General features: G+C 53.1%; 2 protein-coding genes across 2 annotated transcripts in view; one reads left to right on the top strand and one right to left on the bottom strand.

The window, feature by feature from the left end:
• The first annotated feature begins 6062 nt into the window (after positions 1 to 6062).
• LOC114689570 (histone H1.8) lies at positions 6063 to 11339 on the top strand. The gene is made up of 5 exons (XM_028863862.2): positions 6063 to 6225; positions 8740 to 8999; positions 9680 to 10010; positions 10847 to 10908; positions 11055 to 11339. The coding sequence occupies exons 1-5, from the start codon at positions 6126 to 6128 to the stop codon at positions 11301 to 11303; spliced, it is 1002 nt and encodes a 333-aa protein (XP_028719695.2). The 5' UTR covers positions 6063 to 6125; the 3' UTR covers positions 11304 to 11339.
• A 4377-nt stretch (positions 11340 to 15716) lies between these two features.
• Positions 15717 to 18031, bottom strand: part of Plxnd1 (plexin D1) — a 40116-nt gene continuing 37801 nt past the window's right edge. The window contains exons 34-36 of the mRNA XM_028864012.2: positions 17393 to 17533; positions 16975 to 17049; positions 15717 to 16816 (exon numbers count right to left, since the gene is read on the bottom strand). Of these exons, the coding sequence (XP_028719845.1) occupies positions 16700 to 16816; positions 16975 to 17049; positions 17393 to 17533 (333 nt within the window). The 3' untranslated portion in view covers positions 15717 to 16699. The remainder of the gene's footprint in view (positions 16817 to 16974; positions 17050 to 17392; positions 17534 to 18031) is intronic.

Here is an 18031-nt window from a genome sequence, read left to right as displayed (position 1 = left end):
GATAGAGCTTCACCTTGATTGGCCAGGGCTGAGTCACCTGATTACCTCTAAGGCAATCACCATGCCTGAGATGGAGATTCATCTTCTGATTAACTAGACCCGGGTCACCTGATCACCTCTAAGGCAATCACTATGCCTGATATAGGGATCCCTCAATTGTCGTGTGTTCCAATACCACAAGATAAAGTTGACTTCACACATGAAGAAGTCTATAGGATGTGTTCCCTAAAAGAAGCAAGGGAAACAGGATCAGGACCAACACAGAGGGCTGGGAGGTGCTAGACAAGGCTCCCGTGTGTGGTGTGTGGGGTATTACCATGGCTGCCACAGCTCTGGTTGTTTCCCGTGATTTATGGTTAGGGGTGGCTGTTGATGGGATACTTTAGTTGCCGGGTCTTGTCCTACCTCACTCTTCCATGCCCAGTTCATTTGTTCTGTGGAGTATCACCTTTGCCCCTGCTTTCTCCTTTCTAGGAAAAATACTCTTGTTGTCATGGTGAAGAGCAGCCTCAGCTCTCTCCTTGTCACTTGTCACTGTGGGTAGAGGATGAAGGGCTGCTGACCCAGGCTGGGATGTGGAGTTCCCACAGGCCACTTGCCAGGCTCTAGACAAGCAGCATTTGTGGATGCATGCAATCCACTCAGCCAATCACAGGCCAGACGGGGCTGTCACCCCAGTAAAGAGACACCACCTCAGATAGCCTGGGGTGCCCCAGAGAAACAGTGCCAGTCCCAGGGCAAGTCCCTGGACTACCCAGGCCATGACTCTGAGCTGAAAGTGAGATACATCTCAGCTGGTAGAGGGTGAGAGAGTCTCTGTAACTGTGTCCATCCATGGTCCCTTTACCTGCGAGAACATTGGGTGTGACCCCAGATATATAGGGAATCAAATAGGAGCACTAAAAGTCAAATATCTACTGATAATCATAAAGAAACTTACTGTAAAATAAGTCTTTGGTATATATGCAATTTTACAATTGATTAAAGATTAAAATAAATTTGCATACTAATGAGATGGGTGTGCTTACTTTTTCATAAGGAATTAGATCTTGGCTGAATATTTAGTGATGTAGGACACAGCATCTACAACGTTCCTCAGAGCTGGTTGATATTTTGATTTTATAATCACCGATGCTGAGAATGCCTCTTTGCATAAATACATAGTTTTACACGACAGAAGTACATCTAGGCTGTTTCAGAAATTGTTGGAAATTGTTTCCTTATCCCAGTCCAAAATTTACTGAACAGTGTGTGTGCACGAGTGCACATGTGTGTGCGTGTGCATGCTCACACATATGCCTGTGTATACATGTACATGTGGAGATGCTATCACCTGTGTGTATAAACGAAGAGAAGCTGGGGTTACAGATGGGGGTCACCCCAGCTTTTAATGGGTCCTGGGGTTCCAAACTTAGGTCTTCATCCTTGCACAGCAATTACAGTACTGATGAAGACATCACCCCAGCTCCCAAGTGAATGGGAGTTTATGTCCGAAACTCAAGTCAGCAATTCACACAGAAGTTTTTAAGATCAAGCATTCTAACACAATGCAACCCCAGAATAGATTAATTTGACCCTTACGTGCTGAAGGATGATGGTGGGAAAATATTAAATGTCTTTGTTTTCTGCAATTCAACTATTATGTTCCAACAACACAGAACACTGTGTACAGCAAAAACAAGCAAACAAAACCCTGGGGTTCACAACACCCAATAGTCTGGAATCTGAGCTGTGTTCTGGGCAGTTTGTTGGTGCTGCATGGTGCGAAGGCATGCGCAGGGCAGCATGCACGAGGCTTTGTGAAGGCACGTGATGTAACACTGCTGAGCACTGCCTAGCACACCTCAGATTCACGTGTCTGATTTTGAGTTCATGTAAAAAAAAATTTCTATCACATTTTGTTTATCGTGCCTGTCAGGGGAGGGGGAACACATGTGTGCCACAGTGTGAATGGGGATGTCAGAGGACAGCTTTTAGAAGTCAGTTCTCTTCTGTCACACGGGTCCCAGGGTTGGATCGCAGCTCATCAGCTTTGCCAGAGCCGTCTTACCTGCCCTTGAATTACTTTTTGATCATTGTGTGTTCAGAAATGTTTTTTTTTTTTTTTTTTGGTTTTTTTGAGACAGAGTTTCTCTGTGTAGCTTTGCGCCTTTCCTGGAACTCACTTGGTAGCCCAGGCTGGCCTCGAACTCACAGAGATCCGCCTGGCTCTGCCTCCCGAGTGCTGGGATTAAAGGCGTGCGCCACCACCACCCAGCACGTGTATTCAGAAATGTTTTACTGTTCTCAAAGTTCTGTTACCGCCACATTCAAGGGCAGGACCCTGTGTGGGCTTGAGACCCACAGCCTAAGAACCGGGGGTCAGAAGGATCAAGGAAACATCAATATGAATGACACTTCATACAGCCGTTGTTCAATGCACATGGCTTCCCTCCCAGGGTGAGGCCAGGGTTCAGAGGAAGCAGCCTCGGCGGAAGCTTGTGTGCAGAGATGAGCTTGATGGAGGTCCCAGGAAAGGAGAGCTAGGGCTCTAGCTTCTCCCCCTCACCTTCTGTTGGTGACCTCTTAAGTTCTAGCTGGGCGCCTGACAGCGCGTCTCTGCTTCCCTCTCGTCTGCAGTGGCTCAGAGTTGTGCATTTCATAGAATGGAAGCGCCCTCCGCTTTCCTCTGTTTTCTATCTTGCTGGCTGAAATGTGGTCATAGTGACCAGACTAGCCACAGTCATGCTGAATCATGAAATGGACCCTACGTACCAACAAGTTCAGAGGGCAAAGAGAGGACCTGGCTCCCCTGGAGCGGCCTCACCAGTTGGATCCTCGCCAGCCAGGGTGACTTAAAGAGCTTCTGAAGGGATGGATGGCTTCGAGAAGGAATTTGGGGATCACTGCACCTATCTTAAGTAGCACAGGGAGCTTCCAGGTTGCAGCCTGAGCTTGGGAAGATCCAAGGGCTTGCCCACTCGGAACTTCAGCCTCTTCGTGTGTAAATAAAATGATGAAGAGGCCAGTTTATACAGACATCAGGCATGGCAGTGGCTGCAATTTGACTGCAACCTGACGCACTGATGGAGCGGACTTAGGGAACAAATGCTCCAATGTCCTGATGGCACAGGAGCTGGCACCGTACGAAGCAGGGGCACTCTGGTCATCTCGGAGTTCAGGACATTTATCTCTGAAGCTGGAGCAAGTCCCAGGGCGGGCGGGAGGAGAAGGTTCCAGAAGGAAGGCAGCGCCCCACTGCCGGCCCCACGGAGAAGTCAGGAGGTTGGCAGAGGGCGCTGCTTCCGTTGCAGTCCCAACTTGCCGTCATCTCCCTGTCAAGTGGCAAACCCCTCGGAGAATTTTTAGATCGCTGAGTTTTTCCCAAACTTCCTTCCCAACACAAAACTCGCTCCTGGCACAGCCTGGGAGCAGGGTTTCAGCAGAGCTCGTGGGAATGTTTACACCACAGAGTCTCTGCATTTCTCAGTTCTTGGAAACGCCCCGCAAATGGATCAAAATTGCAGCCCCCACTGGTGCCAGCTCCCGTTTGCCTCTTTGCCTCCCTGGAGCCCTTTCCCTGTCTAGTCCGGGGCCAGCAGCAATTTGCAGGTCTCTGTTCACTCAGTGGAGCCACAAAACCACAGCGGCAAGACGGGAGGGCCTACTGTGTGCCAGTGTTGGGCTGGGTGCCACAGTCAGCCCTCCTCCGCCACAGAGCTCAAGAGTCAGAGGCCCATAAGTCCCAGCTGTGACTCAGAGTGCTGGAGGCTTCAGCGTCGGTGACTCTAGTCTTCTAGGGGTCAGAGGTGGCATTCCTGAGCAAGCCTTACTTACTTGAGTGAGGAAGACAAATTCCAGAGAAGGCAGGCAGGAATGAAGGGGGCTTTCTAGGTCTAGTGTGGCAGCAACCTTGTGCTGTGTGACAAACGCTCCCAGAATTCACAGCTTAAAACAACGAATCACATATCCTTTCTCCTGGCTCTAGGGACTAGCCGGGTGATTCTGCTGGTGGGGATCTAGCTTCGGCCATCTCTTCTGGGGATCTTTCAAGCATCCCATGGTCAAGTGAGGGATTGGCTGACGACTGACTGGTGCTTGGTGACAAGTGACTGGACCATGGGTCTCAGCATCCAATAGACTCCCCAGGGCTTGCTCCCATGGCAATGGGATCAGGACAGCACCATTCAAACTATCTCAGCCGCACAAGGCTAGCACTGATCTAAGGATGAGCACTACATAGCCTCAGTGCATGTCGGGTAGATGAGGACAGAGATAGAAACTCCGGGCCATCTATCTGTACATTAGTTTGACATAGGAGAAGCACAAAGCACGATGTCCTGGTATTAGTCATAGCCCATTCAAAGGTCACACCATGGGAGTTTTAAAAAGTTTGTTACTGAAAGTCGAACCCAGAGTCTCAGGGATGCCCAGTCCCCACTTAACCACGAAGCCACAACCTCAGCCCTGCTGGCAGTGTGGCTGAAAGGTGGAATTTCAGGGAGAGGAGAGCACCATGAACCTGATGGAAAAACTCAAACTTCCCCCCAAAGGAAGTAGGGAGCCGTGGAAGGTTCTAGAAACGGAGTGAGATCTATTTTCACTGCAAAGAAGGTTGAGGGCCACAGCCTTTCTCAAACCAGACCTGTGATGATGGTGAGCTCTCTGGGGAAATCCCAGAAAATAAAGAGATCACACGCAGAGGGAGACATACGTAGGTCTACTTTCAATCATCCTCTAACCTTCCCCTCCCCCAAGGTAATTGCTGATACCACACTGGATTGAGTCCTGGGAGACCTGCTTCCAGGATGGCCTCCTCGTTTTCACAGCTGTGGGCCATCCCATTGCGAACAGGCCACAACTGACTTGGCCTGCTTCTACCTGAAAAGATTTTACTTTGCCTTGAATTTCTGCTGATACTGAGGCAAAGTCCCTGTGTGTAAGGTCCCCTGTTTCTCCCCAGGGAGGGGTGGGTGCCCCATGGGGCAAGTTCATCTTTGCTCGTGAAGATGTCGAATTGCGTCTGAGATGGCTGACCCCTCAGCCTCTCCCAGCTCCTGTGCAGTTTCCATACATCCTTGACAGTCAGTCGCTGTGAGAAATGCTTGCCTCATATTTCATACGAGAAATACTGACATTCAGCCAGGAGGGCAACACAGCTTGTTCCGATCCACTCTCTCTTGTTTCTGTTTGGTTTGACTCTCTGAGTCAGGGGTTTGCTATGTAGCCCAGGCTAACCTCAAACTCCCCAGCCTCAGTGTCCTCGGCGCTGGGACAACAGACATGAGCCACCCGGTCTTTACAAGACCTTGACATACATACTGTAGCGTGTTCTACAGCAAGGGAGCAATATACTCAGGCCTGGGTGAGTCACGGCAAAGTTGCTGCTCTTTTTTTTCATTCTTCTAGATGACACAGGCCTTCCTAGGAGGGAGGTGGAGTAGCCAGGTTTAGGGGGACCCCTTCCCAAGTCACAGCCCCGGCAGGGCAGACGGCTGGCTCTGTCATCCTGGCCAGTGTTCCAGTGTTTGGGAGTGTGATGGAAACAGTGACTTAGGCCTGTCCCTATGTGAGTGTCCTTGAATGCCAAGGACACTGAGGACAGTGGCCATCAGCCGAGGCAACATGAGAGCTTGTCACAACCTCCTCCTGCATCTCAAACTGTAATATAATCTAAAACATCAGAATCACGCAGAAGGAAGGAGCAGACTGAGAGCCTTCCTGGCCCAGGGGAGGCCACTGCCTCCAAGCGATCACATCCTGTGGGCCCAGTTGCTACTAAGTGAAAAACTGAGGCCAGCAGTTATTTGAGAACAGGGTAGACAGTCTCCTGCCCACTTGGTGGGATTAGGGGACCCTTGTGGGCACCCCCACAACTTGGATGTCCCCCATTTACTGCCAGCACCACCAGCTAGGCAGGATACAGTGACTCTGTCTCCTTATTTTCGCTTGGCGTCAGGTCCCACAGGGCGGAGGCAGGGCGCTCTGTTTGGAGAGTGAGCCTCCCTCTCCAGGCCAGATTGCCTTATCCACTGCTCAGGTGGTGAGCGGGTTGGTCATTGGTTTGCCGGCAGTGAGCGGTATTTAAGGCGAGAGGTTTGGCAGCTGGTAGCTAAGTGAGCGCCAGGCCTGCCGCTGCCTGTGCCATGGCTCCAGGAAGTGTCTCCAGTTCTTCTTTCTCCTCCTCTCCCTCTAGGGACACATCACCTTCTGGGTCACCTGAGCTCCACGAGACTCACAAACCAGGTAAACGGGAGTGGAATTCTGTCCAGTTTAGGCTAAGGTCCCTGGAAGCCGAGTGTCAAGAGCTGGGGAGGCTCATGCAGCTGTAGAGACCAGTTCCCACCACACAGATGGGGGACCCGGTCGTGGAGGCCGATGGTCCTGGGGGCACAGCTGGATAGCCCCGTCTCCTGGTTGGGGACTCTCCATGAAGACTCCATGTGCAGGCTGCCAGTGGCTGGGCTATAGGCGTCCTTAGGAGCGTGTAGTTCCATCTGGCTTTTTCTTCCTGCTTAAAAAACTTGCTTTTGAGTCTGAATTTTGCAAATCATTTTGATAGCATCATTTCTGAGTTTAAATCATGCACCTGTGGCTGGTAGGTCCTTCCCCCGACTTCTCTCGTCCTCTCCGCTACAGCTCATCAAAAGAAACAACCCATTTCAAAAGATTCCTGTACGGCGTGGCTCCCCCATGTTCAGCATGCAGCGACCTTTAGTATGTCATCCTGTGTATCCAGTACCACATCCTGTTTTAGAATTCAGTCACTTCCTGAGAAGAAAAGCTGAGATGTAGCTCTCAGCAACCACTCGCCAGCCTCACTGCACCTGTGTCTGCGGGCTCGCGTCATCCCGTGCACAGCTTTGAGACTGGCTTGTTGGCTTCCTTATATTTAGAAGCATTTCCTGTTGTAGCAGCTTACAGGCCGGTCCCCTTTATGGCCATGTAGTAAGTATTCCAGTGTGTCTACATGTGTGTCACAGGCATTTGAGCTGCTCCCACGTTTGGGCTGTTAGGAATAAACACTCATACACAGTGCTGGCGGGCTAGGGACGGAGCCCAGGGACTCACGCACACTCACGCACACTCATGCACACTGCTGGCGGGCTAGGGACGGAGCCCAGGGCCTCATGCACACTCATGCACACTGCTGGCGGGCTAGGGACGGAGCCCAGGGACTCACGCACACTCATGCACACTCATGCACACTGCTGGCGGGCTAGGGACGGAGCCCAGGGACTCACGCACACTCAGCATCTATCTACCACTGTGGCCCTCCTCTTCACCCTCACGCACCAGTCTTTACTTACATTTTCACTTTTGGGGGGACATATTTCTAGGAATGTGATTGTTTCTACTTTATCTTTTCCCAAAGTAAGTTTCCTTTAAAAGATTATTTGTGTAAGCTGGGCATGATGGCACACACTTGGGAGGCAGAGACAGGTGGATCTCTGAGTTTAAAACCAACCTGGCTTACATAGTGAGTTCCAGGCCAGCGAGAGCCACATAGTGAGACCCTGTCTCGGTCCCCTTCCCCAGTTATCTGTGTGTGTATAGACCTATGCATATGGAGGACAGAGGACAACCTTGTGGAGCTGGTTTTCTCCTACGGTGTGTTCCAGGGATTGAACTCAGCTCATCAGGCTTGGCAGCAAGCTCCTGTACCTGCTGGGCCAGCTTGCTGGCTCCCTTTATTTATACTTTCATTAATCCATCAATGAGGCCATTTTAAGCAAGTATATATACTTTGAGTGTGAGCATATTCCCCTGAATCCTCTTCCCCTCCCCCCTTCCCACAGTTCCCTTTGCCCCAGATAGTTTCACTTCCACCCTCATCCCATCTGTGGACACAAGATTTTACAGCTGCGGAATCCTGGACCCACAGATGATGCCAATGTCTGGCTAGGCTGAGAGCAGAAGCAGGAGCAACTGAGTTCCTCCCCTGTGCCCATCAAGCTCAGCCGTCCTCAGCTGTGGCTGCTCTGCCCACCTACCAGGCTATATCTCAGACACATGCCAGGCCCAGCATTTCAGCTGGAAATAGGCCAGGGTTGGTTTCCAGAGGCTACGAACCTTTAAGAAGTGATGTCAGGCCCAGGGTGTAGCTCAGCACCAGAGCACTTGCCTGGCATGTGTGCACAAAACCTCGAGTGCTGTAAAAAACAATCAAACCGTAATCCCGTTAGCCCACCCAAACCGGACCGTCTCTGCCGCTGCTCTTCTCCCGGCATTTATGACTGACTCTTCGGTCGCTTTGTTTCTCTGTCCAGTTGGATTTTGTTTGTGCACATCTTATTTTTGAGGTGCCACCTCGTTTGGTAGCCCTAAGCTGGCCTGGAAATGGCAATCTTTTCACCTCAGCGCCCGGAGTCCAGGAGTGACAGGTGTGTCCCCAGCATGCCTGGATTTCCAGGGTGGTGGTTTTGAGTCCTCCTGAGTCTGAACAGGGCCCTGCAGCATTTGGCCGAGAGGCTGCTTCCGCTGTGTTCTTGTTCCCAGGGTCCTGTGCCCTTTCTTTTGGTGACTTGTGTGTGAGCTGAGTGGGCCTCACTGAGCTTCCTGATGGCTTCTCTGAGCCCACGGGCAGCCGTTGCCGCCCATGGAGAGGAACTTGGTGAGCCCCGTAGGGCCAGTGGAAAGCTTGCGGACTGGCAACCAGTGACCCGGAGCTGGTTCTTAGTGTGCGCTTTGCCCCTCCACAGTCGGGCCTTGACTGAGGTGGAGGGCAGTCCGGGTGATGCCCTGTGGTCTGTCCTACAGGTCCAAACCCCAGGAGAGTCCTAGTAGGCCGACGGAAACCGACAATGCTCCGCATGGTGCTGGAGGCTCTGCAGGCCAGGGAGAAGCGCCAGGGCACGTCCGTTGTAGCCATCAAGCTCTACATCCTACACAAGTACCCCACGGTGGATGTCGCCCGCTTCAAGTACCTGTTGAAGCAGGCCCTGGACACTGGCATGCGCCGAGGCCTCCTCACCAGGCCTGCCAACTCCAAGGCCAAGGGTGCCACTGGCAGTTTCAAAGTGAGCTACAAACGAGGAGGGGAGGGGGGCCTTGGTGCGAGGTTTAGACACCAGAGCCTCAGCACGTGCTGCTTCTCACCCCAGCCCGCCCCTCCACAGCCCTTCTGCTGGCCCATATTGTGTGGTCTGGGAAGCCTGCCCGGTATCAGGGTCTGAGTATGGCTTACCTGTGTCTGCCACGTAGCCACGGATCCATAGCTTCTAGAGGAGACTATGGGACAGTCTCTACTAACCACGGGTGGTGCCCACCTCGGGAAGTCCCGACACCGGGAACTCAGCAGGGGCCTGGTTGGAGTGTGGGAGGCAGAAGGGCTCAACTGAGCCTCAATTCCACGGGCCTGCGGGAAGCTGGGAACCGGGCCATCTGCCCTCTCAGCCTGTATTCTTGGAGACATCAAGGAGAGATGGGGCTTCAGGCAGCAGGGGCGGAGAGGGTGGGGCAGAGTGAGGCTGGGGCCAAGGGGGTGAGAGGTAGTGGGCAGCTCAGACCCTTGGAAGTAAGTGGTGGGGCACTCCAGATTAATACCGGGCGCAATGTGTGAGGACCACAGAGGCGTGTGCGTCTCCCCTCATCCCACCACTTTCTCAATCCTGGAACATGGCCCCTGTGGTGTCCTGTGTGAGGCACAGGGATACCCAGAACTTCTGTTCTCATCCACAACCCCACACTCTGTCTTTAGCTAGTTCCCAAGTCCAAGAAAAAGAGAACCTGTTCCTCAATAGCCCGAAGGGGAGCCACAGATGCCAAGAAGACAGGTCCCAAGAAAGCTACGGAGCTGAAGACAGACCATGCTGGCAATACCAAGACAGAAAACGTGGTTCTAAAACCAGGACCGAAGACGAAGGCTTGTTCCTACCCAGCAGCCACCTTGGAGAAGGCACCTAAGAAACCCAGCAAGGCAAAACTGGGAGAGGTCAGAAAGACCCCCCTAAAACCAGACAAAGCCACACGGGCCCCTCCCACTGCCAACCAGATAGGCCAGAAGGTCAGACGCAGTGGGAGCAGGCAAGGTAGGTATGTGAATGGTTGGCAGGGACCAGGAGTAGCTAGCATCCACTGGGGTAGGTGGGAGGGGCTTCCCTCTCTAGGGAGCCAGCCTTGAGTGTTAGACCTGGATAAAGTGGGGGCGGGGAGGGGGTGGTGGGATGTGGATGGGTTCCAGAGAGGCCAGGGCGCAGCACATCCCTGAGGCAGGGTCAGGGAAGGCTTCCTGGAGGAGGCACCCCAGAAGCATCTGTGCAAAAAAGGTAGGGAGGGCTTTTGAAAAGCTGCCGGTGATTGTGTGCAGCGGAGTCAGTGTATGCAGTCAGAAGTCCAAGGAAGTTTGGAATAGCAAAAGGGAGTCTAGGCTCACCTGAGGGCAGTGAGCAGCCATGGAAGGGTTCTGGCAGGAAGCAAAGAGTGAGAATTCTAGACAATCAACAGAGCTGGCCCACACCCTTAATCCCAGCACTCGGTGATGCAGAGGCAGGAGGATCAGACGCTCAAGGCTACATCTTTAGGTTTATATCAAGTTTGAAATCAGCCTGGGCTGCACGAGACCTGTCTCAACCAAACCCACCCTCCTGCAAAAGTAAATAAACATGGAAGTACCGCCATAGGCAGCTAGGCAACAAAGCTCATGGGACAGCTGTTCCTGCTCCCTGCGTGGGGAGGCAGTCCAATGCCAATGCTCCCATGCTGCGGAGGGACAGCATCTTATCCAAACTGGGACCTGTTGAGACTCAGGGGTAAAGCCTAGGTCACATGGCCTTCAGTTGTCCGGGTAATGACCTGGGACCTAGGCAGGCTGGGAACTCTAGAGCCTCTGGATCCTTTGCCCCTCACCACTCCCTCCATTTTCTAGAAGCAGAGGCCTATAGGAAAACCAAAGATGTGTGTGAGAAATCAGAGCCCTCGGCCAGCAAGGTAGGTAGGTGCCTGTTACCCCCCGGGTCTCAAGTCTTGCCAGGCTTGCTTTGTGGGTTCTGGGAGGTGAGCTCAAGTCTTTGTGCTCATGAAGTGAGCACTCTACTGGTGAGCATCCGCCTACCATCGGGCTTGCTTTCTTACAGGTCCAGAATAGTGTTGCTTCCCTTGCCAAAAGGAAGATGGCAGCCACGGCCCACACTGAAACAGCTGTTCAGGGGGCTAGGATGGTACACAAGACCAAAGCACCTGCTCCTCCCCAGGACACGGGGTGCAAAGCACAACCCACACACAGGGTCAGGAGAACAAAGACCCCCGAGAACTCCAAAAGGCCTGGGTTACCCCCCAAGACCTCATCCAAGGTGCCTAGCAAGAAGGCCGAGGCTGGTAGGTAGCTAGGGCCAGGATTGAGGAGATGGCAACTCGGAGCTTTTTTTATTCCCTAACTGTCACAATGTTTAATCATAATTTATTTATCAATAAAGACTTCTTTCTGTTCACACATTGGTATGTTGGACACTGGACTGTAAGGCAGGAAGGCCCAGAGGGGCAGAGGCAGACTTTGAGGACTTGAGAGCTGGGGGGGGGGCGGTATAGGCAACGGTACAGCTGATGTCTCTAGAAAGAGCCTTCTGACTGCTGAACGGGGGATGGAGGACTTGAGGGGCCAGAGACCATTGTAAGCTTCTTCTTGAGCTTGACTGTGGACAAGCCTCCACCCAGAGGGGCAGACTCTGGCTTGGGGGATCAGCACTGTTGTCTCCAGAGGGGTGCAATTCTGTGCAACTGTAGCTTATTTAGTGTGTGCAGATGTACATGTGTCACGGTGTGTGTGTGTGTGTGTGTGTGTGTGTGTGTGTGTGTGTATGTATGTATGTGTATGTGTATATGTATGTATGTGTATGTGTGTAGGTCAAATAACAATTTGAAGGGAGTCCTCCTTCCACTTTGTGAGTCCCAGTGATGGAATTTGTTCGAGCTTGGCAGCAAGCAAATTTGCCTGATGAGCCATATCTCACCAGCCTCTGGTGCAATTTTAGACAGGAGAGGGCTGCTAAGCAGGGCCCCAAGTCTGGGTGGAAGCGTTTATTTTAGCTCGTGGCTTAAAGGGACATCGTCCATCATGGCAGGAAAGGCCCAGCAGCTGGAGTGTGTGAACTGGTGGCTTACACTGTAGACGGGAACGGAGAGAGATGAATGGATACTGGTGCGTGGCTCAGTTTGCTTTCTCCTTTTTACTCAGTGTGGGACTTCGAATTTTACACCAAAATTCAGGGTGGATCTTGCCACCTAAACATCTCTAGAAGGAAATGGTCTCAAAGACACAGCCAGTGGTGTGTCTCCTAGGTGATTCCAAATCCAGTCAAGTTGGCGATCAACATCAACCCTTTCAGGCCCTGGGGCAGGGGTGTGCTTAACATGCCCTATGGGGCCACAGTCCAAAGGGTGAGGACAAGTTATGGGGACAAAGTCTGCATTTGCTTGTAAACCATCTGTGAGACACTTCCCATGGATGGGGGAGTCGGCTCTGCATGGCCTGACTGGAGCGCAGTGGCAATGACGTACAAATCTGAGGCTCCAGCTCATCCTGAGGATGCAGGACGGTCCAGTGGGCACAGTGTTGGCTACATAATGAGGACCAGAGTTCAAATCCCCCATATAAAAAGCTGGGTGTGGCGATGTGTGCCTATAACCCAGTGCCAGGTGGAGACAGGAGGATCCCGGTGCCTCACTACCCAACCAGCCTTGGCTAAATGGCAAGCTCCAGGTTGAGTGAAAGACTCAAAATGTCTTTTTAAAAAAAAAAGAAAGAAAAACACCCCAGGGTCGAGGGCTGGAGAGGTTGTTCAGTGGTTAAATTCCTTGCTATGTAAGTGTAAGACTAGAGTTTGGACCCCCAGAACCCACATAAATGCCAGGTGAGCACTGTGCCCACCCCTTTAATTTCAGCCTCAGCAGATGGAGATAGTGTGCTAGCTTTTAGGGTCACTTTTTTGGGTCACTTTGACACAATCTAGAGTCGTCTGAGAAGAAGGAACCTCACTTGAGAGAATGTCCCCACCAGATGAGCCTGTGGGGATTTTTTGATTAACGATTGATGTGGGAGGGCCCAGCTTCCTGTGGGCAGGTGGTCCTGGGTTCTAGAGGAAAGCAGACCGAGCAAGCCGGCAAGCAGCGCTCCTCCATGGCCTCTGCTTCAGTTCCTGCCTTCAGGTTCCTGACATGGCTTCCTTTGATGATGGACTACAAGGCTGTAAGCTGAAATATCCCCTTTTCTCCCCAAGCTGCTTTTGGTCATGGTGTTTCATCACAGCAACAGACACCCTCACTTAGATGGGCCCCAGAGAGCAGGGTGGCTAGCAAGACTAGTCATATCAGTGACTTTTGAAGTTTCTTGTATTTTCACGGATATCCCTCACACTGTAGGGAAGCCCACACCACCCACCCAGAGCCAAAGGCACCCAGTTCAGTCCTGAGCTTCAGGTCACTGCTGCCATGGGAGTGAACCCCCTTTGAGCTCTCCCTGCTGACACCAGGTAGAAAGGGACAATGTCCCCATGGCAAGTGCCTAAGCAGGGTGCTTGCCGCTGCTCTTGGCATCTGAACGTTGGATGAGGGGGCTGCTGGCAGGCAGGCAGTGCCCACCATGAAGGGTATCACGGAGGATGGGCTCTGTGGGTTTACTGTCAGTCGTAAGGAAAGGGAGTGGCCCAGGGGCATGGTGGACACACGTAGCCAGCCAGAGCCCCCCTGTGGTAGCACAGATGAGGGGGGAGGAGGCCTTCAATATGGGGGGTGTGGCCTGGTGGTAGCCGGCTGGAGAAAGGGGTCAAAGATGTGTTGGTAGTTTCAGGTTTGTTTGGTGAGGTGGGGACCCTGCCAAGGCCAAGAGGCTGTCGCAAAGGGTGTGTCAGAGGGCATTCTCAGTCGGGGGGATCCTTGGGAAGGGAGCACACAGCATCAGGGAAACTGAGAGCCTACTATGGGGCTCAGGCCTCTCTGTTGTCCGTGGCTTCTCCCCTGGAGTCCCACAGAAAGCTGTGTCTGGTTCTGCCGGCTCCCTGGGGTTTCTATAATGTGCCTGTCAGCAGGCCCCAAGGGGCACCCAGCAGATGGCAGGCTGGCACTTCCCAAGCAGCCGCTCAGCTTTTGCCTCTGCTCCTGCATGGTGAGGCCTGAAGCCGGAGGGACAGCCTGTATGTAGCCTCTTGCCTCCAGGAGCTAGGGACCGATCAGACCTGCCCCGTGACAAGGTGGGAGTAGACTTCGAACCATCTTAGAGACTTGGGAGACCGCCCTCCTCTGTGGTGGTCTCCCCGACTCTGCAATCTTAGCCTGAGGATGCTCCATCCAGACCCTCGCCTAGGTGCCCGTGACTGCCAGGCATGTGTTTGGGTCCCCAGGCAAGGACTTCCGACAGTTCATAGAGGTTGCCCACCTGGCAACACCAGTGACCCTGGAAAGCAGATCTGTGCATAGATTCCTTCCCTTCTGAATGTCAGCGAGCTGTATGTTAATGAGACGGAGCCAGACTGTGGAATATTTAATGACTCCGAAAGATGTCCCTGACATATTGTCGCACAAGGGAAAAGTCAGGCTTTGGAATATGGAGTGTGGACTGATTCATCTTCCCTCCTGGCCCCCGCTCAGGCAAGGGTGCTGGCCTTATGTGGCCGAGCCTTGTGTGACAATGTCCCTGAAAGCATATTGAAGCTTTTATTCTCCAGGGCTTTTTTGCAGTTGTATTTTTCTGGGAATTGTGAATCTCATTCTGGAGTCACACCTCATCAAGGGAGGGGGGGGGACCCAAACCCATCAAATCTGCCAATAATTGAAATCAGCAAATCTGTTCCTTAATAAGAACCCCCAGCATCAGAGATCCGAAAGATAAAGATGGTTTCTCCACCCACAGCCGTTGCAGGAGAAAGCTATTTTTGGAGTGGAGGTTGTTCACTTTTTCTGAGCTGGTGAATTCTAGGTCGGGTCTTGGATTTTGCTGTTGGGAATTCTGGTCCTGGCTCACTCTTGGCGAGCACAGTGGGGACTTTTCCTTCCTGAGGGGACACTTGTGCCAATGGCCCTTACTCAGGCTGGCTCTGCCACGCCCTGCTTCTGGGGAGAACCTCATTGACTCAGCCCTGAGGAACGGAACTGGGGCCCCAGGCGGGTCAGCGTGTGCTACCCCAGGTCAGATAGATGGTCAGGTCTGACGGCTGTGGGAAGAGTACAGTCCGCAGCTGGACTCAGGGAAACTGAGTTTCCTTGCCTGAAACAATGGGTGTACAGCTGAAGACCAGATGAGAGAATTGGGGGGGGGGTCAGTTTTGGAACCCCCCTCAAATTTGGCAGTAGGGACTTCTTTAGAGGGAGGGGCTTGGGCAAGGAGAAAGGGATCCAGATGTCTAGTTCCCATTTTGGCCTTCTTGGCTGTGTGACCCCTTGAAACCCTGTTTCTGTGTCTGCAAAATGAAGAAGACCAAGTGTCTGCTTCTCCTAGGTTTGAATAAAGACAAGGTGGGAGCTGGGTGTGGCTCAGTGGGAGAGCATGTTCAAGCCAGCACAGGGCAACGGGTTCCATGTCCAGTCCAGCACAAACGGGAGGTAGTACATGAGGTGGTGACGTCTTCCTGGGTGGCAGGACTGTCCACCGGGAGAGAGGGTGCAGCCTCAAACTCCCAGCCGGCAGAGGGCAGAGGTCTGCCCTTCGGCAGGATGCGGGGCTCGGCTCTGCACTTCCTCTCTGCCATAAACGGGATGAAGAGACAGCCCCATCCTCCCCCTCGGCCATCTTAGGACAAAGGTTGAAGCCCATAGGAGGTTTTCCCGGCAGGCTTTTATTATAAAGAATGTTCCAGAGAGTCCCAGCCTTCCCCTCCAGCCCAGCCGCCCTCAGGCTCTGAGCCAATCCCCACAGCACAGGGTGGCCTGTGCTGGGGACAGATGCGAACTTTGTCTCCTGGGACAGTCGTTTCCAGTGTCACACCGGGAGCCCCTGGGGACCCATGGGTCTTCTGCACAAGCGGCAGCAATTCACAGTTGGTGCGTGATAAGTTTTCTTTAATATATAAAAGATTTTAAAAAACAAAACAACAACAAAAAAAAGTGGTGCTCTTTAGAAACACTTCCAGGAAGATTGGGTAGTCCAGCTACAGCCCCGCATCCTTGACTTTCTCCCTTTCTGGAGGACAGGAACCCCCAACCTGTCTCCTCCTCTCCACCATTCTGTGGGCAATGGGCGCTGCCCACGCTGCCGCTGGCCGATGGAACAACAACAAAAATCTGACCCTGCTTGGAATTGTTGGTGGCCAGGGCCCCCTCTGGGTGAGGGACACAGACAACGTCTTGGTGGCTGAAGCCGAAATCAATCACGGGCTCCCCTCTGCCAGGTGGATGAGGTAGTGTTCTGGGATACGGCCACCTCTCCCAACGTGTGCTGAGCAGCCTGGAGCAGAGCGAGCGGGCAGGCGCGGTGCAGGCAGGCGCGGTCCAGGCAGGCGCGGTCCAGGCCGTCCCGGTTGGCAGCAAAAGCCTTCTCCAGGACTGGCAGTGATGTTTGAAGCCCTTGTCCCAGAGTCAGATCTCGGGCAGATGGAAGGACAGAGATGCCCCAGGGGACGAGGCTGAGAGCTCTGAGGCTCTAAGAGGCCAGGGTCCTCCTCCCTTCTCACCCAGCAGGCTCCTCTCTGTCAGTTCCCAGCCCGGGTTAAGAGGTGTGGGGACGAGACCAGACGGAGGCCCAAGTGGCCTGGCCACCGTCTCCCTGGCAGTAGCTTCTGGTCACTCTCCTGCCTCAGGCCTCGCTGTAACACTCATAGATATTGTTCTCCATCAGAGCCACCACCTGCTCAAACTTGTGCTGGAGCTGGGTCCTTCGGGCAGTGGGGTTGGCCTCCAGGGCAGCCATGATCTGAGGGGAGGGGGTGGGTCAGTTGTGCCATGCCTTAGGTCTTGGGAGGGGGCACTCACCAGTGACCTCATCAAAGTGCCAACACCCCCAGATAAACCTAAAGTGAGAAGTTCATTTTTATGGGCTGAAATGGACAAGTCTTGGGTGGGGGAACTCACCTGTGGGCGATACCTCTTAGCATATTTATAGATCTCAGCCATGGCCACGTTTGTATTGAACTCATTCTGGTATTTCTATAAAGGTGGGGTAAGAAGAAAGGGAAGGTTTAGCCCTCCAGGTTAGGACCCAGTCCACTCCCTTCCCACAGCCTGCTGATAGACTAATTCAGGCCCCTCCAACCTGGGGACACACTGGTTTCCTGGACCCAGAATTCCAACCTCCCATATCTTCTGAGTAAACTCCACCCTATCCTTGGACTTTGGGAAAAAGACGTTGATGAAGGTGTACGCAAAGGAGGGAAACTGTGGCTGCCCCCAAATTCTCCCTGTGTCTCCTGCCCCATCCTGATGGGTGCTGGCCCCTGGAGGCCAAGGCCACTGTCACTACCTCCTTGCCTAGGCCCCCCAGGCCACCTACCCGCGACTCCTCAGCCAGGTGTGCGTTCATTTCCTGTTCGCTGAGAGGAGTCATGTCCTGGATCTGTTTGTAATAGCGCTGCACAATCTTCCGGTACTCGGGGATCTCCTTCGCATACAGAAGCTTGTTGGTGGGTGAGTCCTGGGCAGGGGTATCACAGCATGTGGGTGGCTAGAAGATGGGACTTGTCCCCACTGCCCCCTAGAGGGCCTTAGTGGGTCCTCGACCATGGCTAAACAACACTCAGTCAGACTTGGGACCCGGGATTCTTCTGGCCCTCCCCCTCTCTTGCATGGAGGCCTTGGCCTACCATGCTGGGGGCTATGAGGACAGTGACCCACGGTGGGGGGGGACTTTCATTTAATGGGAAGAGCTCCTGGGCTGGGTGCCAGCAGCCCTCTGCTGCACGCGGCCCGCAGCCTGTCTTGTTTACACCCTTATTAGGGTGATGGGATTTGGTGGCTGAGATGGCTGGAAGCTGGTTCTTGGCTGCGGGAATGTTTCCCACCCTGCACTTCCAACACCCCAAAAGCACCATGTGCTAAGGATGCTGGCAGTTCTTTGTTGTCACGGAATGCATGTGTGAAGTGGTGACATTTCCTTTCCCTTGTGGGCTCAGACTCCAGGGCTAGAGACAGG

This window comes from Peromyscus leucopus, chromosome 3 (assembly GCF_004664715.2).
Source record: "Peromyscus leucopus breed LL Stock chromosome 3, UCI_PerLeu_2.1, whole genome shotgun sequence".
Classification (NCBI taxonomy): domain Eukaryota; kingdom Metazoa; phylum Chordata; class Mammalia; order Rodentia; family Cricetidae; genus Peromyscus; species Peromyscus leucopus.
The sequence above is the reverse complement of the archived record's forward strand: the minus strand, read 5'-3'. Positions and strand labels throughout refer to the sequence as shown.